This window comes from Macaca nemestrina, chromosome 12, assembly GCF_043159975.1.
Source record: "Macaca nemestrina isolate mMacNem1 chromosome 12, mMacNem.hap1, whole genome shotgun sequence".
In the NCBI taxonomy this organism is placed as follows: domain Eukaryota; kingdom Metazoa; phylum Chordata; class Mammalia; order Primates; family Cercopithecidae; genus Macaca; species Macaca nemestrina.
In genome coordinates, this window is record NC_092136.1 from 84,972,241 (window position 1) to 84,993,314 (window position 21,074).

A 21,074-nucleotide genomic window follows, 5' to 3' on the forward strand; every position below is an offset into this window, starting at 1 on the left:
TTCCCTAGCAACACCAATGTACAGTAAGCCCATGCTTCTCCTAACACCACTTTGGAATAGCCCCCAAAATTTAGTCCTCCACTGTATGATGTGTTGTACTTTTTTTCATGTACATAAATATTACTTTCTTAATTGACCTTAAACTCCCTAAGTGTAGGCATTTGGTCTTAATAGCATCCATCTGCATAAGTCTATGTAAATAGGTAAACACTTCATAAATACTTTGATAATTATTATTACTCAATTGCAATAACTAAAACACTTGTACTCTTTTTATTTAAATAAGTATTGCAAAAAAAATAAGTAGAAACATAACAGACCTTAGCAACTAAGAATTTCACATTCACTGTTTTGAACAGTCAAGACTTATTTAAAGATTCATAATATGTAATTTGTTTGTTTCACCTGAACCACATGCTTTGAGGTTGTGAGTGGCAGCAAGTATTACCTAGTAAATGCCTCTCTCACATGAGCCAGTAACAACATATCAATGTAGCTTTATCCACAGAGATACTTTTGTATTGTAACATAGAATTCTATCCATAGAATAATTATTATAACATAAGTAGAAACTATCTTGTAACATAAATAGAAACTATCATTAATTATCCAAAGACAAAAAAAATCTCTTAAATGTTTTAGATATTCTATTGTAAGGCCGGGTGTGGTGCCTCATGCCTGTAAACCCAGCACTTTGGAATGCCAAGGTGGGAGGATCACTTGAGCCCAGGAGTTCAACACCAGCCTGGGCAACATGGTGAAGTCTCCTTTCCACAAAAAAATACAAAAATTAGCCAGGTATGATTGTGCACATCAGTAGTCCCAGGTACCAGGGAGGCTGAGGTGGGAGGATTGCTTGAGCCCAGAAAGCAGAGGTTGCAGTGAGCCAAGAATGCACCACTGCATTCCAGGCTGGGCAACAGACAAGACTGTCAAAAGAAAGAAAGAAAAGAAAGAAAAGAAAGAGAAAGAAGGAAGGAAGGAAGGAAGGAAGGAAGGAAGGAAGGAAGGAAGGAAGGAAGGAAGGAAGGAAGGAAGGAAGGAAGGAAGGAAGAAAGGGAGGGAGGGAGGGAGGGAGGGAGGGAGGGAGGGAGGGAAGGGAAGGAAGGAGAAAGAGAAGGAGAGAGGGAAGGAGAAAGAAGGAGAGAAAGGAAGAGAGATGAAGCAAGGGAGGAAGTGAGGGAGGGAGGGAGAAAGAAAGAAAGGAAAGGAAGGAAAGGAAGGAAAGGAAGGAAGAAAGGAAAGAAAGAAAGAAAGAAAGAAAGAAAGAAAGAAAGAAAGAAAGAAAGAAAGAAAGAAAGAAAGGAAGGAAGGAAGGAAGGAAGGAAGGAAGGAAGGAAGGAAGGAAGGAAGGAAGGAAGGGAGAAAGAGAGAAAGAGAGAGACAGAGAGAGACAGAAAGAAAGAAAGAAAGAAAGAAAGAAAGAAAGAAAGAAAGAAAGAAAGAAAGAAAGAAAGAAAGAAAGAAAGAAAGGAAAGAAAAAGAAAAAGAAAGAAAGAAAGAAAAGAAAGAAAAGGAAAGAGAAAGAAAGAAAGAGAGAGAATAAAAAGAAAATTAAAAATAAGATATGCTACCGTATTTTTAAAAAGAAAATTGGATGCCATAATGATAATTGTGAGTTTATGGATTACAAAGTACTCAAGATATGTCCCAGAATGATAATGGCTCATTATAGTTGTTAAAGATTAAATCAAATCTTATAAAACACAAGAAGGGAAAAAATGCCACTGTCATATTCTCCCAAGTTTAGTAATAATATTCACACACTGTTAACATATTGCTTTCCTTAAATGGCCAAATACCTAACCATTTAGAACATATGTTCTCAAATTTTAACATGCCTCAGAATCACCTGGAAGGATTAGTAAAGTACCATTTGCTGAGCCCTACTTCCAGAGTTTCTTATTCAGTCAGTAGGTCTAGGGTGAGAACCAAGAATTTGCAATTCTAACCAAGTTCACAGGCAACTAGTGCTGCAGTCCAAGAACCACATCTTGAGAACCTCTGTTTTTGAAGATTACAGCCCAGTTGTTCCACCATTAGTCTTTAAATGGGTTAACAAAAAAAGATATAAATAAACTAAAAGAATAATAAATACAGCCAAGTTGCTCCAAATTCACACAGCAACTGTAAGGGCCTTCACACTTGCTATTTAAATAATCCTTCACTTCCTTATGATCAGATGGCAAAAAATATACATTATGATGAATAATTAAGACCAAAACAGCCATGATATTTTCAAAGAGATGTTATTTTGAAATAAAATTATTACATTAGAATTACTATTAGGAAAATATGTAGGGTTTTTTTTTTTACTCAAACTCTTATACATATTTCTTTTATAAACCTTACCATCTTTATAATTGAATAATAATTAATACTGTGTTTAATTTCTCTTTTCTCTTACTTGTCCATAAGGGTATTGACTGTCCTTTATAACTTACTGTTGTATCCCTATTGCATAGCACAATGTCCAACACATAACTGGCATTTTTAAAAGAAGTGTTGACAAATGAATAAAAATTTATTAAAAGTTTATTATAATTATTAAAGGTCCACATTATGGGTGTATAGAAAGGGGCAGAAATATATTAAATTTACCATAAGGCAATGTGGTAAATGCTTTTTAGTAATATGAACAAAATGCTATAAGACACAATGAAAGGGTTAGTTAAAGCTGCCAGCAAGTAGGAATGTGTTAGAAGGCTTCAACAAAGAGATGATAAATCCCAGTATGTAATACATCTGCTGTATCACCCCTATTGCTAGTAATCTCAAAAATCCACAAGGTTCTCTGTTAAGATTTATGGAAATGAAATGTCCTCTATTCTAACACAAAGTCTAACATGTAAGGTTTAACAGCCTCCATAAAATAAGATAAGCCCTTTTCTAAGATTTTGCCACTGGTAGAGTTTCTTAAAAGTATCATTTACTGCTTGTTCTCCTCTAATTTCCCTCTAATTCCTCTCCCAAAAATTCCCCCTCACACAATGGGAAGAAATATAAGGCAATAAGTTAGATAAACAAGCCTAATATTTTAGAAGGGTTGAAATCTGTGAAATATATCTATAGTTATTTCCATACTTTATAAGTAATGACTAAAGAATAACACATAATTTTCAATAAGCTACAAAGAACATTTGTGTTACATATCTAAAATTTAACTAACCCATAATATTATTTATTTAAAGTCTTCAAAAACAAGTATGGTGGTAATATAGTTCTTTAAAAATTAAAAGTCAATTTAGAATTACAAAAATAATTTTAAAAAATGATTCAAAACCAGGCGCGGTGGTGTACGTCTGTAATCCCAGCACTTTGGGAAGCCAAGGCAGGCAGATCACGAAGTCAGGAGTTTGAGACCAGCGTGACCAACATGGTGACATTCCATCTCTACTAAAAATAAAAAAAGTAGCCAGGAGTGGTGGTGTGCACCTGTAATCCCAGCTACTCAGGAGGCTGAGGCAGGAAAATCGCTTGAACCCAGGAGGCAGAATTTTCAGTGAGCCAATGTCGCACCACTGCACTCCAGCCTGGGCGACAGAGTGAGACTCTGTCTCAAAAAAATAATAATAATAATAATAATTCATCTTGCTTCTTTATCACCTAACTGAAGAACTGAAGAATAAATAACCTAATAAAAGTGGCTTGAAAATCTTAATGTTTTATATATTCTAAATAAAAGAGATTTACATATTCTAAATTAATTTGTAAAATATCACGGAATTCCAATTCCATCTAAATGTGCAGCTTCTAGCATATCGCCATTTTAGGTTTGTTTTGTTTTGGTACATTAATGAACACTGATTATTATTATCTTATTTAGCTATTCTAAACAAAGAGACATAAATTAATCATAAAATATTATGAATTCCAATTCCCTTATTTTCAAATTCTGGAAAGTGTTGATGCTATAATCATCTTAAAACTTTATTCATTTGGATAAATGTTTCCTTAGTATTACCACAAGATGTCACTCTAAGCCTAGCATCTAAATGTGCAGCATCTAGCATATTGCTGTTTCAGGTTTTTTTTTATTTTTTGCATTTGGTATGGGTACACTAACGAACACCAACTACCGTCTTTCAAAAACTTAAAGTGATTTTTTCCACTTTCAGTTACTGGCAAATAAAAAATCAAAACAAATAATACAGGGACTCTAGAAGAAAAGAGGAAGAAAGTTAATCAAACAGTTCATCATTCTCCATGCTTATCAGGTATCTTGTTACTTACCATAAAAGCAATGTATCTAACCATTGAATTTTATTTGATTTTACTTTATTTTTTAAAATATCAAAAATTAATGAATGTTACTTTTATAATCAAAGTTATGTTATCACAGAACTCATTTATAAAATTCTTCTACACACTGTAATACCAGTGACAGTTATGTACACAGAATTCCTCAAAGAATATACCATCTAAAACATGCTAGTATTTTTTTAAGCATATGATGAAGGACCACAAAAGGAAGACATTATTCATTTTATGGTGATGCTTTTCAGCTGGGGGCAGTGGCTCACGCCTGTAATCCAAATACTTTGGGAGGTTGAGATGGGAGGATCACTTGAGCCCACGAGTTCAAGACCAGCCTGGGAAACATAGAGAGACCCTATCTCTACTAAGAATTGAAAAATAAAGGCCAGGTGCGTTTGGTTCATGCATGTAATCCCAGCACTTTGGGAGGCCCAGGTGGGTGGATCATGAGTTCAGGAAATCAAGACCATCCTGGTCAGCATGGTGAAACCCCCTCTCTACTAAAAATACAAAAAAAATTAGCCAGGTGTGGCAGCACGCACCTGTAATCCCAGCTACTCGGGAGGCTGAGGAAGGAGAATTGCTTCAACCCAGGACGCAGAGGCTGCAGTGAGCCGAGATCGCGCCACTGCACTCCAGCCTGGGCGACAGAGCGAGACTCCATCTCAAAAATAAATTAAAAAAATAAAATAAAATAGAGTGATGATTTTCATCTGTAGAGAGAGGGACTGGTTTCCTTGTCACATGTAAATATTACAGCATGTTCTGCAGTAATAGTATTTTATTATCCATTTGTGTTTTCTACATTATGATTCCCTTCTATTTCTACAGCTAATGAGAGTCACGCAAGGTACTATTTCAATGTGTTGGCTATGTATTGGCCAGAACAATGGGTGAAACCACTATCTTCCATTACTTGTAACAGAAAAAAAAAGGGTAGGGTGGGGTGGCTGAGTTGGTTCAAACAGAATGCAAATTATAGACCATAACAATGCCCTATATGTCAATGACTCCCTACCTATCCTTTACAAAGATATACATCTTCTCTAGGATGCACAAGTCTACATGGCTTTTCTTCTTTTGTGTCCTTAAAGAAAACGCACAGTGAGACCACTCAAACATTCAATAATAACAGATTACTAATCAGTACATAGGTGCCCACATTTAATTCAATAGAAAATTATGTTTTGTTGTATAATGTTGCTCTATTGTTTGCATTCTGGTTTATCCTAAAATGACTTCTAAAGACCAGCTGAAGTAAATCTATCCATTCAAAGCTGGGCACTGGGATTACTTACATAACAGCTTTTTACAGATTATCATTGCCTCTAATTTTACTAGAGAAATTCAAACTAAACTATTGGCTTTAAGCCAAGATATTTATCATTCACTTAAAATAATGGCAAAATACAATTCTTTGTCACTCATTTGTCTTTGTATTCCCTAGGTAATGGTGTTACATTATCAAATGATTATAATATTAAAAATATAGTAGAGCTATCTAAAGTATCCAACAATACCCTTTCTAAATCAAGTTCTCAAAAATTCAAACTCTCAAAAAACTTAGCCAGTCTTAAGTAAACACATCATACAAATCTGTTAAGATACACTGCCATTTAGTTAATTACCTTTTACTAATTATCAACTATTAATAAATAACACTATTCATTTTAGTTGAAAATTTGATGTTTAAAAATGTTCTCAAAAATATTATCTTTAATGAATATAAGGTTTATTCAAATTCTGTAAGACTCCATTTAGAATTGTTTTTATTTAATACCAGCTAAGATGATTACAGTTGTGTCATTAATTCTTGCTAGCCACAATAAAATAGTTTTTAAAAGTTAATCCACAGGCAAAATAATCCTATAAAGCTTTATACTTCTATTTTTATTCAATAGACTGATTTTCAAATTTTCAAAATTGAATAATTTTTTAAATTACATTCAAACTATAAAGTTGGAGTTTTTATCAAAAAGTACATATATTTATAATAAAAACAAAGTATTTTCATAATTAAGCCTTGTAAGTTCCTATTTTTGGATTTTTCATCAATAATAACCAGCATGAAAAAGCAATGAAAATATCTAGCAGACTCAGTTATTTCTTTAAAATTATTTAAAATCAGTTATTCATTTAAATCCAGTAAAATATATTGTATAATTGAGTGGGTTTTTCATTGTTTCGTTAGTTGGTTGTTTTTTTGGGGAAAATTATTTGTTTATTTATATATTTTACTAATTTATTTTACTTCCTAAAATATGAAAAAAGAATTAAAAGCTATTTCCATAAATATAAGAGATGTATGTATAAAAACATATATAAATAAACCATATCCTTAACGTTCTTTACAATCTTTAACAAATAGGATAAACATAAGATTAAACATTATATGGTAAGCTTCATGACAAATTGGTAAGAATTCCAAAGCATTGAGATTTTCGTCAATAAACTTTTCAATTCTGGATCATAAACTTTCCTAAGACAAGCAAGAAAGATGAAAAGATGTTTTTATTTTTGTTTTAAGAAGAGAGTAAAAGTATAGCTTTGATTCTGAGTAGAATGTGAACCATCATTGTTATGTTACACAATTCCTTCTCTGGAGGAAGACAGCTTCCTTCTCTAGCATATTTGTCCTCAATGTTTTATAACGAACTACTCAGGGTTTTCTTCTGTGTAAACTTTTCTTCCCATACAAAACATTCTTTCAATATTTATATCTTTCAATAACCTCTTTTTATTTATATTTTCAAACAATTCCTTTCTAGGTTAACCTTATATAAGAAAAAGGAAAAAAAAAATTCTTCCATTTCTGTATTAAAGAAAATTATCCCAGTTTGAAACTTGGTTAACATCAGGTTCTTCGACCACATTATTCAAACTATCAAGCCCAATTCTGACCATTAAAATGATTAATAATTATCATAATACATACCTAGCAAAGCTTGGAATAAGCTGCTCTTAAAGATACCCATCACCTTTTTAACTGCATTTTTCAACAACTGCTCCTCTGGTTTCCTTAATTTTTTGCAGTATTCTTCCAGTAATGATAAAGCTCGGTCAGTATCTGAAAAACATGATATTATTATTATATTTTATGGTCTTAGCAAAATAGAAAACTAACATTAAACTATTCTATAATTGTGTTCCTAACTTAATGACATGAAATAACTTAATAAGATAATCATAATTTCTATAAACTACCATATGAAATTAATAATTATACTGAATGGCCAATTTCAACAATCCAGTTTTATTTCTATAGTCCTGTCTTCTAAAAGAATCTCTAACTGTAAAGCAAAACAAAGAATTCAATCCTGGCCACAATGTTCAGGTTAGATATAATTCTCTCTTGTCAGAGACACTTATCTTAAAATTAATGACTTCCTGCAAAATAATATCCAACTTCCTTAACATGAACTTTGAGGCCTCCCTCCCATGATCAAATATTTTCAGCCTTACTTCCCATATATAGTCCACACTCTCCAAACATGCATACAGTGCCTAAGTCATACTGGATTACTCACTTTTCCCTTCCATTTTTCTCTACACACATGCATGCAAAGACACCCACACACATACACACATGCACACATGTGCATACTTTCTCTCTACCCCACCTCTCTCTTTCTCTCTCTCTCTCTCTCTACTTTTTCTCACCTCTGTACTTTCCTTTTCTCCTACTGTTCCCTGTGCTGGCATATCTTCCCCTATACCACTGTATATACCCCCTAGAATCAGTGTGCTATCTTGAAAAGGGGTTCTTGTCAGGTAAATCTGGGTATGACCCAGATCTTACTTACTAGCTGCGTGTGACCTTTAACAAGTTCCTTAACCTCGCTGAGCTTCAGTTTCCTCACAGGTATTATGATTAAATGACACAATATATGCACAATCCCAAGCACACAGAAAATAATCAAGTAAGTCAACTGAACACCTACTTTCTCTTCAATTAGATCTAACTCAAATGTTCTCTCTTCCATAAAGCCATCTCTAATGGTTAAAATTAATCACTATCTCCTCTTCTTCTAAACCATTTTGCCTATACGAATTTATTGGCAGTCTTAATCCATATCTTACTATTTTATGACTTCTTGAATAATGTCTTCATCCTTCACAAGACAAAACATCCTTGAAAAGTCACTAGAGTTATACAAACTTTGTGTTTAGGTGATAATTGTCTTTGAATTTTAAAAGCCCTCCTTCCCTTCCAATCTACCACTTTCAAAAAAAGCCTGAATACCAATTATAATAACAATAGCTTATATTTATTTTATATTTCCTCCTTTCTCTTGAACCTTCCAACTCTTCTTCCTCATGGCCATTCTCAGCTGATGGTATTACTTCCTCTTACATGGAAAATCAGAAGGCAGATTCTACAAGCTCCTGATATAACATCTACTGACTTACCTGTAACTGTACCCACAGAGTCTGCCTTCCCTTATTACTATGAATAAAGAATTTGTGTTTCTAAGGTCAACTCCTCTACTTGAGCACTGGAATCTATCCTCTCTTGCTTACTTAAGGAAATTTTTCCATTATCAATTGTTTTCTTTTCCACTCAATCATCCCATCATTACTAAATCTAGTGGTCAATTATCAATCATCTCATTTGGCCCATAAGCATCATTTGATATTGTTACACTCTTGAAAACACTTTTTTCGCTAGGTTTCCACACAGAGGTGTGCTGGTAAATATTTAAAAACTAGTTCAGATAAAAAAGAAAACATGTGCACCTACTTGCACATGAGTTTGTTATAATTTTACTGACACAAGGATGTATAGCAACCAGTCTACAAATAATAACAAGATATACAATCTTTAATTGTAAATTCCATTAGTCAGTTGATTCTCAATAATATTTTTATTGGTTTTTACCAAATTATTATATTCATAGCCAACTTAGGGTTGTAACTGATGAATGAATAGTTCCAACATAAATGTGGTTTATGTTGCCATGTCAATTAATAAAATGAAAATAAAACAACAAAGATAGGAAAACCTCACTCTATCAATTATGTTATTTGCTGAATCGATAATAATTTTTGAATAGTGGACAAATATTTCCTCAATTTCTGTACTAATCTCAAAGTAACAGTAACGGCACAAAATGCTTTTAACTTCTGCTTAAATTATTAACATTTACTTTATCACTTTCTTATCAGCAAAACAATAAATCAAACTCAAATTTGTAGCATTTGCAATTTCCAAAGTCTAAATATTCCCACTACGGCCAATTTCAAGCTACCAACATGATGTCTCTGAACACAGATCTGGGAAACAGATGCACAGCAGCATACCATTATGTAGCTTATCCACCGCACAGATACAATCAATGTAAATAACTCAAGAGCAGAGATGGTATCAAAATGAAAAATAATTAAGAATTGATGACTGTTGAGTATTTATTACTTTTTAATATAATTTATGTAAGTTTATGTGTAATTATTTTTGTTAGAGATGGGGTTTCCCTACATTGCCTAAGTTAGTCTTGAACTCCTGACCTCAAGCAATCCTCCTGCCTTGACCTCCCAAAGTGCTGGGATTACAGGCATGAGCCACCATGCCTGCCTGGCCCACAGTTTATGCATGATTTTTAAATGGTTGCATTTAACTTTTTTTTTTTTTTTTTTGAGATGGAGTCTCGCTCTGTTGCCCAGGCTGGAGTGCAATGGCGCGATCTCGGCTCACTGCAACCTCTACCCCCAGGTTCAAGGAATTCTCCTGCCTCAGCCTCCTGAGTAGCTGGGACTACAAGTTCATGTCACCATGCCCAGCTAATTTGTGTATTTTTAGTACAGACAGGGTTTCACCACGTTGGTCAGGATGGTCTTGATCTCTTGGCCTTGTAATCCACTCGCCCCAGCCTCCCAAAGTGCTGGGATTACATGTCTGAGCCACCGTCCCGGCCTCAACATTTTTTAAATGGCTGTATTTTCTTGCAAATTTGCTGAGAATTTAATGATAAGCTCTTGCAAGCTGATATGAGCCATCTCCAGCAAACCATTATTTCCAAGGCAGCACTCTCTCCCAGATTGTCTTCCTACTTGATGGATGCCCTTTCTCAATCACATTTATTAGTTTCCCCTAATTTCTGAATGAGGGTTTAGGATGTTTAGGGTACCTCTAAACATAGTAAGACTTCTTTTCTTTAATCTTACTCACTGGGTAATCTTACCCAGTCTCCTTGATAATCTTACCTAATTCCCTAGCTTTAAATATTATCAGCACCCTCAAGACTTCCAAATTTATATCTGTAGCTCAGAACTTTCCCCTGAATTCCAGACTCATATCCAACTGAATGCTCAATGTTTCCATTTGGATGTCTAATAAGCATCTCAAACTTCACTTGTCAAAACTGAACTCCAGATCTTACCAACCACCCTCAATCTGCTTCTCCTCCAATGTATCTCCATCTTTCATCCTTCTAATTATTCAGGCCCAAATTCCTGAAGTCAGCATTCATTCTTTTCTCTAATTCTCTACATCTATTCATCAGTAAATCCTATGGGCTCCCACATCAAATTATATGCAGAACCCCATCACTTCTCCCTACCTCCAGTGCCACCACGCTGGCACAACTCATCATCATCTATCCCCCACATTACTGCAATAATGTTCTACTAGTTTACATACTGTCACCTTTGCCCTCCTATAGTCTTTTCTCCTTTTTTTTTTTCTTTTTTCTTTGTCTTTTTGTTTATTTGTTTTATTTTTTGGTTTTTTTTTTAAGCAGGGTCTCTCTCTGTCACCCAGATGGGAGTGCAGTGGTGCAATCACTGTGCATTTCAGCATCAACTTCCCAGGCTCAAGTGATCCTCCCGAATCATTTTTTGATTTTTGATGTTTTTGTAGAGATGAGGTCTCACTATGTTGCCCAGGCTGACCTACAGTCTTTTCTAAACACAATAGCCAAAAATATCCTTTCAAGTCATCAACTAGATTATGTCATTCCTCAACTCAAACCCTCAAGTGTCTCCCCATCCCACTCAGAGCAAAGGCCCACCTCTCTGACTTCAGCTCTTAGACCTCTCCTCTTGCTCAATCTACTCCAACCACAGTATCTCTGCTCAAACATACCAATAACTCTCCAAATCATGGCCTCTATACTTGTGATTCTGCCTATAACACTCTTCTCTCAGGTATCCATAAAGCTTGCTCCTTCACTTCTGTTATATCTCTGCTTATATATCATCTTAGCAGTAAGGCCTTCCATAATACTCCTATATAACATAGCAAACCTCAAGCTTATCCCCTTGAAAGAAACGAGAATTTCAATTGGGCAATAAGAGATGGAGGAGGACACTGTGTAACTACCTCTCTTCTATCCAGCAAGGTTAGAAATATAGAAATAAATGTGGATGAACAGAGAGCTCACTCCAATTTATGTTAACAAAGAATGGTGATATAAATGTATGCTAATATATTTGTATAAACTTTAACTTTTAAAAATGATTTCACACTTTACTTGCATGTTTTTAACAACTCTGAATCAAGGACAAATATTTTAATCCCCATTTTGTCAATAATTAAACAATCAGCAGTTTCCCTGAAATAAGTGGCTCACTTTCTAGCCCATCCCTACCCACTACTTACAAATATAAATAGTTACACTACTTACCATTGTAGGTGATCAACAATACAATAATTATACTTATATGTATCTGTGGTCTGTAATCATGTGATTACCTCTAGTGCCCAAAGCTTTAGTCTTTTTTATTTCCTCATTAAAGTCTTAGGAAAGACTTTTTGGAAAATCTACTAAGTGCTGAGCACCTTTTTCTTTTCTCTTTTTTTTAATACAATTATAACTAAAGCCTTTTTTTTTTTTTTTTTTTTTTTTTAGCTTCTGTGGCATTGTTGTAGGTATTACTTTAGTCGTTTATTCTTCTAAAGGGCAATTCTTGGCCAGGCATGGTGGCTCACGCCTATAATTCCAGCACTGTGGATGGCCGAGGTGGAAGGATTGCTTGAGGCCAGGAGTTTGAGACCAGCCTGGGCAACACAGCAAAACCCTTTCTCTACAACAAAATTTTAAAATTAGCCAGGTGTGGTGGTGCATGTCTGCACTCCCAGCTACTCAGAAGGCTGAGATAGGAGGATCATTTAAGACCAGGAGTTCGAGGCTTCAGTGGGCCACGATCTTGCTACTGCACTCCAGCCTGGGCTACAGAGTGAGACCCTGTCTCTAAATAAAGAAAGAAAGAAATAGATAAATAAATAAATAAAATACCCTATCTCTAAGTAAATAAGCAAAATGAAGAGCAATTCTCAAAAATGTATTAACAATATTCCCCCAAATACATCTACAAATATAATTAGGCAAGTAAGGGGAATTTCACTCATTTAACATATATTTATTCAGTAACTATAAAGGGAAAATACTGTATTGATTCAAAACAGGTAGACGTTTTCTAAACCAGCAGAGCTTACTATGCCTCTCATCTCTGTAGGATAAAAATTTGACATATAAAACAAAACACTAAAATATTTTTAAAAGGTCGTATATAATCAAGTCTCTATTAGACAAGTTAGGCTTTCACACAACAGCATCTAAGGCTGGAATCGTGGCTGCCCTTTTATGCTTCTTTTGATTATTGAGAATGATCATCACCTGGAGTCAATTCTATTATGCCCTTCAACTCTCTGTACTCAAATCCTTATTTCTGGTTAATGAAAGTTTGAAAGTAATCTAAAAATGACAAATTAAACAAACGAAACAAACGGCAAGGATCTTTTCATACAAATTAAAAATCCCTAACCTAATCTCCATAAATTGAATAAAGTGAAAAGTTGAGATAATTATCCAAGCAAGTCAAGATTCATATTTTAATTGATGTTCAAATAACCAAGTGGAGAATTTTTAACCTAAATTGCCTCAATTCTCCTGTTTTCTTCATTAAACTCTACCTTCATATGACTCCTGAGTCTACAAACAACAACAACAACAACAACAACAAAAACTAAATTTGGATTACAGGCACAGGAGGAAATGCGGGGGCAGGGAGAATTACTTTTTAAAATAAGAAATTTTTGCATGAAATATGCAACCAAGGGATAGTGAATGTTACATATTTAGAACTGTAGGTAATGATGTGTCTGTTAATTAAGGTTCAACTCTATTGTACATGGTTTAAGAATAGCATCACCAGAAAGTTATAAATAATTTGGGACAGTTAATTTAAGTTTGAAACAGTGATTGGCAATAGTGCTAACAAATGAACTTTTAGAGAAAAGAAAAGGATGATACATAAAATCATTTGCCATGGCTTAAAAAATGAAGAATTACAGAACATACAGTGGTATCATTAGGAAAACACATATCAAAGTATAATAGAGAAAAGGTGAATTTAATGGGCAAATCTTGGAAAGTAAAGCATTTAGAATAGTGAAATTATTTTACATAAATCTATTCAACATATTTACAGTTTAAAAAGAACTTTTAAGTGCATTATCTTATCTGATTCTCACCACTGAGAAGTCATACCTATTTTACATGACACTGAAATTCAGAGTGGCTTGTCCAAGATCACCGAGCTACTAAATAACAGATTTGGAGCTTAATCCAAAAGCTTTTGATTCCAAATATAGTGCTCTCTCCACAATACCACCCTTAATCCTCCAGAAATGGAGTTGAGCATATTTTTGTGGAAAAAATAAAATAAAACTTGACCAATCAGACATAAATCATATCACTGAATTTTAGAATCTAGGGTTAAATGTTGAATCACAAATTTTCACATTTATTCTTTTAATTTGAATTTGTATTTGTAACATATAAATAAAAATGGTCCTACCTTTATAAGTCTGGTAGACAGGAAAACGTTATTTCAGCCATTAATCAAGTATTTATTGACTATCTTACTACAGTCCAGACACTGGGAACACAGTACTGAACAAAATAGGCAATAGTCTACCCTCACAGAGATTTTAGTCTCAAAATAAAGATAATTAACTATGAAATTTCAACAAAGTGAAAGATTAAAACAGAGCATAAGAATGCTATCATGGCCGGGAGTGATGGCCTACGCCTGTAATACCAGCACTTCAGGAGGCCGAGGCGGGTGGATCGTCTGAGGTCAGGAGTTCGAGACCAGCCTGACCAACATGGTGAAACCCTGTCTCTACTAAAAATACAAAAATTAGCTGGGCATGGTAGTGGGCAACTGTAATCCCAGCTACTTGGGAGGCTGAGGGATTGAGCTGAGATCGTGCCACTGCACTCCACCCTGGCTGACAGACAGAGACTCTATCTCAAACAAACAAACAAAAAAGGTATCATAAGGTACCAGGTACCATGGGAGCAGAGAATTAAGTTGATGCCATACGTACAATGTTAATAAATTTGGCCTTATACCCAAGGGTAGAATGACAAGCCATGGAAGATTTTTAACTGAAGGGGAACAGGACCATTTTTTAGATTTAGAAAGATTAAAAGTAGTATGATAGATATCCATTAAAACAAGCAATAACAATCAGACTTTTTTCATATTTTAAATATATATATATTCAAAATTGAATGACCACAATTTTATCATTATTTATTAGACATTATGACTAGAAAATGAAAGTGAGAGGTGAAGCTGGCTGGGCTTCTGCATCAGGTGGGGACTTGGAGAACTTTTCTGTCTAACTAAAGGATTGTAAATGCACCAATCAGTGCTCTGTGTCTGGCTAAAGGTTTGTAAATGCACCAATCAGCACCCAGTAAAAACAGACCAATCAGCACTCTGTAAAACAGACCGATCAGCACTCTGTAAAATGGAATAAGCAGCTCTCTATAAAATGGACCAATCAGCAGGATGTGGGTGGAGCCAAACAAGGGAATAAAAGCAGACCCCCTGAGCCAGCAGCAGCAACCCACTCAGGTCCCCTTCCGCACTGTAGAAGCTTTGTTCTTTTGCTCTTTGCAATATATCTTGCTGCTGCTCACTCTTTGGGTCCACATCACCTTTATGAGTTATAACACTCAGCATGAAGATCTGCAGCTTCACTCCTGAAGTCAGCAAGACTACGAACCCACCAGAAGGAAGAAACTCCAGACATGTCTGAACATCAGAAGGAACAAACTGCAGACACACCATCTTTAAGAACTGTAACACTCACTGTGAGGGTCCGCGGCTTCATTCTTGAAGTCAGCGAGACAAAGAACCCACCAATTCTGGACACATTTTGGCGACCACGAAGGGACCATTGCCTATCACCAAGCAGTGAGACTATCACCTATCGCCAAGTGGTGAGTACCATCAGACCCCTTTCACTTGCTATTCTGTCCTCTTTTTCCTTAGAATTCAGGGGCTAAATACCAGGCACCTGTTGGCCAGTTAAAAGTGACTAGCACAGCTGCTGGACTAAAGACACGGGTGTCAGGCTTTCTGGGAAAGGACTCTCTAACAATCCCCGACTCTTCGGAGTTGGGAGCATTAGTTTGCCTGGCACCAGCTTCTGTTTTTCCTGTACTACTGGGCTAAGCCAAGGGTTGACAGAGAGGAAAGCCATTCAGCTCCGGGGTCCCAACAACAAGTTTGTTGACCCTGCAGCCATGACCGGAACTCTCAAAGGCATGTCGCCCAAGCGAGGCTTGCCCATCTACCCCGACCCTTGCTCCCTGGGTCGTAACACCTACCAGACAAACTTCCTCTTGCCTCTCTTCTCTGAGGCTAGTCCTGCTTATAAAAACCACTCACTCTCTCTGGTGCTTTTCTAGTTTCTCCTAGAAAAGAATGATTTTCTAGGAATGATTCCTAGTATAATAAGGAAATAAGTAAATAAGAATGATTTCTAGTATAAACTCCGGGACTCTGTTACCTTCTTTTGCACCTGAGCTCACCAATCAGAAAGACATAATTTTTGCCCAAAGCCCCATCATAGGTGGGACTATCTGGAATTTTAGGATCCCTCCTCAGACAAGCAGGCCTAAAAAAAGCTATTCCTGAAGCTAGGATATGGGGAGCCTCAGAAATTGTATCCTTCCTATTCATATAAGTGAAGAAAAAAGGCAACACTCTTCCAACTCTGGAGATTCCTCCCCTCCTTCAGGGTATGGCCCTCCACTTCATTTTTGGGGCATAACATCTTTATACGACAGGGGTGAAGTCCTAATACTAACAGAAGAATGCTTAGGACTCTAACAGGTTTTCGAGAATGCATCGGTAAGGGCCAATAAATCCATTTTTTCTCAGTCCTATTTGTGGTCTAAGAGGGCAGGCAAGGGTGCAGGTTTTTGAGAATGTGTCAGTAAGGGCCACTAAATCTGACCTTCCTCAGTCCTCCTTGTGGTCTAGGAGTAAAACTAGTGTTTCTGCTGCTGCATTGGTGAGTGCAACTATGCCGATCAGCACCGTCCAAGGACTGTTGTGGGTTCTTGGGCAAGGGGAGAAACAAATCAAAACCATGGGCGGTTTTGTCCTTCAGATGGGAAACACTCAGGAATCAACAGGCTCACCCTTGAAATGCGTCCTAGGCCATTGGGACCAATTTGACCCACAAACCCTGAAAAAGAGGTGGCTCATTTTTTTCTGTACTCCAGCCTGGCCCAATATTCTCTCTCTGATGGGGAAAAATGGCCACCCAAGGGAAGTATAAATTACAATACTATCCTGCAGCTTGACCTTTTCTGTAAGATGGAAGGCAAATGGAGTGAAATACCTTAGGCCCAAGCTTCTTTTCATTGAAGGAGAATACACAACTATGCAAAGCTTGCAATTTACATCCCGCAGGAGGAACTTTCAGCTTACCCCCATATCCTAGCCTCCCTACAGCTCCCCTTCCTATTAATGATAAGCCTCCTCTAATCTCCCCAGCCCAGAAGGAAATAAGCAAAGAAATCTCCAAAGGACCACAAAAAAACCCCGGGCTATCAGTTATGTCCCCTTCAAGCTGTAGGGGGAAGGGAATTCGGCCCAACCCAGGTACATGTCCCTTTCTCCCTCTCTGATTTAAAGCAGATCAGGGCAGACCTGGGGAAGTTTTCAGATGATCCTGATAGGTACACAGATGCCCTACAGGGTCTAGGGCAAACCTTTGATCTCATTTGGAGAGATATCATGCTATTGTTAGAACAAACCCTGGCCTTTAATGAAAAGAATGTGGCTTTAGCTGCAGCCCGAGAGTTTGGAGATATCTGGTATCTTAGTCAAGTAAATGATAGAATGACAGCTGAGGAAAGGGACAAATTCCCTACTGGTCAGCAAGCTGTCCCCAATATGGATCCCCACTGGAAACTTGACTCAGATCATGGGGACTGGAGTTGTAAACATCTGTTGACCTGTGTTCTAGAAGGACTAAGAAGAATTAGGAAAAAACCCATGAATTATTCAATGATGTCCACCATAACTCAGGGAAAGGAAGAAAATCCTTCTGCCTTCCTCGAGAAGCTACAGGAGGCCTTAAGAAAATATACTCCCCTATCACCCAACTCACTAGAGGGTCAATTGATTCTAAAAGATAAGTTTATTACCCAGTCAGCTGCAGATATCAGGAAAAAGCTCCAAAAGCAAGCCCTGGGCCCTGAACAAAATCTGGAGGCATTATTAAACCTGGCAACCTCAGTGTTCTATAATAGGGACCAAGAGGAATAGGCCCAAAAGGAAAAGCAGAACAGAGAAAGGCCACAGCCTTAGTCATGGCCTTCAGAAAAACAAACCTTGGTGGTTCAGAGAGGTCAGAAAATGGAGCAGGCCAATCACCCAGTAGGGCTTATCAGTGTGGTTTACAAGGAAACTTTAAAAAAGATTGTCCAATGAGAAACAAGCTACCCCCTCATCCATGTCTGCTATGCTGAGGCAATCACTGGAGGGTGCACTGCCCCAGAGTGCAGAGGTTCTCTGGGTCAGAAGCCCCCAACAAGTTGATCCAACAACAAGACTGAGAATGCCCAGGGCAAGTGCCAAATCATGTCATCACGCTCCCTGAGCCCCGCGTACGTTTAACCATTGACGGCCAGGAAATTGACTTCCTCCTGGACACTGGCGCGGCCTTCTCAGTGTTAATCTCCTGTCCTGGATGACTGTCCTCAAGGTCCGTTATCATTCGAGGAATCCTGGGACAGCCTGTAACCAGGTATTTCTCCCACCTTCTCAGTTGTAATTGGGAGACTTTACTGTTTTCACATGCCTTTCCTGTTATGCCTGAAAGTCCCATACCCTTATTAGGGTTGGATATATTAGACAAAGCTGTAGCTATTATCTACATGAGTATGGGGAACAAGTTACCCATTTATTGTCCCCTACTTGAGGAGGGAATCAACCTTGAAGTCTGGGCATTGGAAGGATAATTTGAAAGGGCAAAAAATGCCCACCCAGTCCAAATCAGGCTAAAAGATCTCACCACTTTTCCTTATCAAAGGCAATATCCCTTAAGGCCTGAAGCTCATAAAGGATTACAGGATATTGTTAAACATTTAAAAGTTCAAGGTTTAGTAAGGAAATGCAGCAGACCCTGCAACACCCAAATTCTAGGAGTACAAAAACCAAATGGTCAGTGGAGACTAGTGCAAGATCTTAGACTCATCAATGAGGCAGTAATTTCTCTATATCCAGTTGTACCCAACCCCTATACCCTGCTCTCTCAAATATCAGAGGAAGCAGAATGGTTCACTGTTCTGGACCTCAAGAATGCCTTCTTCTGTATTCCCCTGCACTCTGACTCCCAGTTTCTCTTTGCCTTTGAGGATCCCACACGTCCCAACTTACATGGACGGTCTTGCCCCAAGGGTTTAGGGATAGCCTTCACCTGTTTGGTCAGGCACTGGCCCAAGATCTAGGTCACTTCTCAAGTCCAGGCACTCTGGTCCTTCAGTATGTGGATGATTTACTTTTGGCTACCAGTTTGGAAGCCTAATGCCAGCAAGCTACTCTAGATCTCTTGAACTTTCTAGCTAATCAAGGGTACAAGGTGTCTAGGTAAAAGGCCCAGCTTTGCCTACAGCAGGCCGAATATCTACGCCTAAATTTAGCCAGAGGGACCAGGGCCCTCAGCCAGGAATGAATACAACCTATACTGGCTTATCCTTGCCCTAAGACATTAAAACAGTTGTGGGGTTTCCTTGAATTCACTGGCTTTTGCCGACTATGGATCCCCGGATCTAGTAAGGTGGCCAGACCACTCTATACTCTAATCAAGGAGACCCAGAGGGCAAATACTCATCTAATAGAATGGGAACCCTTGTTCCCAGAGCAAGATGGCCGAATAGGAACGGCTCCAGTCTCTAGCTCCCAGTGCGAGCGACACAGAAGACTGGTGATTTCTGCATTTTCAACTGAGGTACTGGGTTCATCTCACTGGGGAGTGCTAGACAATCAGTGCTGGTCAGCTGGTACAGCCCGACCAGCGAGAGCTGAAGCAGGGCAAGGCATCGCCTCACCTGGGAAGCACAAGGGGGAAGAGAATCCCTTTTCCTAGCCAGGGGAACTGAGACACACAACACCTGGAAAATCAGGTAACTCCCACCCTAATACTGCACTTTACCAAGGGTCTTAGTAAATGGCACACCAGGAGATTATATCCCACACCTGGCCGGGAGGGTCCCACGCCCACAGAGCCTCCCTCATTGCTAGCACAGCAGTCTGCGATCTAACTGCAAAGCAGCAGTAAGGCTGGGGGAGGGGCGCCCGCCATTGCTGAGGCTTAAGTAGGTAAACAAAGCCTCTGGGAAGCTCGAACTGGGTGAAGCCCACCACAGATCAAGGAAGCCTGCCTGCCTCTGTAGACTCCACCTCTGGGGACAGGGCATAGCTAAAGAAAAAGCAGCAGAAACCTCTTCAGATGAAAATGACACTGTCTGACAGCTTTGAAGAGAGCAGTGGATCTCCCAACGCAGAGTATGAGATCTGAGAAGGGACAGACTGTCTGCTCAAGTGGGTCCCTGACCCATGAGTAGCCTAACTGGGAGACATCCCCCACTAGGGGCAGACCGACATCCCACACCTCAAACGGCTGGGTACACTCCTGAGACGAAGCTTCCAGAGCAAGAATCAGACAGGAACATTCGCTTTTCAGCGATATTCTATCTTTTGCAGCCTCTGCTGCTGATACCCAAGCAAACAGGATCTGGAGTGGACCTCAAGCAATCTCCAACAGACCTACAGGGTTCTGACTGTTAGAAGAAAAACTAACAAACAAAAACGACACCCACACCAAAACCCCATCAGTACGTCACCATCATCAGAGACCAAAGGCAGATAAAACCACATAGATGGGGAAAAAGCAGAGCAGAAAAGCTGGAAATTCAAAAAATGAGAGCGCATCTCCCCCTCAAAAGGAACGCAGCTCATCACCAGCAACGGATCAAAGCTGGACGGAGAATGACTTTGACGAGATGAGAGAAGAAGGCTTCAGTCCATCAAACTTCTCAGCTAAAGGAGGAATTACATACCCAGCGCAAAGAAACTAAAAATCTTGAAAAAAGAATGGAAGAATGGATAACTAGAATAATCAATACAGAGAAGGCCATAAATGAAGTGACAGAGATAAAAACCATGACACAAGAAATACGTGACAAATGCACAAGCTTCAGTAACCGACTCGATCAACTGGAAGAAAGAGTATTAGCGATTGAGGATCAAAAGAATGAAATGAAGCAAGAAAAGAAATCTAAAGAAAAAAGAGGAAAAAGAAATGAACAAAGCCTTCAAGAAGTATGGGATTATGTGAAAAGACCAAACCTACATCTGATTGGGATGCCTGAAAGTGAGGGGGAAAATGGAACCAAGTTGGAAAACACTCTTCAGGATATCATCCAGGAGAACTTCCCCAACCTAGTAAGGCAGGTCAACATTCAAATTCAAGAAATACACAGAATGCCACAAAGATACTC

At 37.9% G+C, this 21,074-nt stretch overlaps 1 protein-coding gene across 12 annotated transcripts in view; it reads right to left on the bottom strand.

Moving 5' to 3' along the window:
* Positions 1 to 21,074, bottom strand: part of LOC105468849 (discs large MAGUK scaffold protein 2) — a 2,241,192-nt gene that overhangs the window by 2,198,655 nt on the left and 21,463 nt on the right. For all 12 annotated transcript variants that reach the window (XM_024788717.2, XM_011719263.2, XM_011719258.3 and 9 more), the window contains one exon: positions 7,193 to 7,324. In XM_024788717.2, the coding sequence (XP_024644485.1) occupies positions 7,193 to 7,324 (132 nt within the window). The remainder of the gene's footprint in view (positions 1 to 7,192; positions 7,325 to 21,074) is intronic.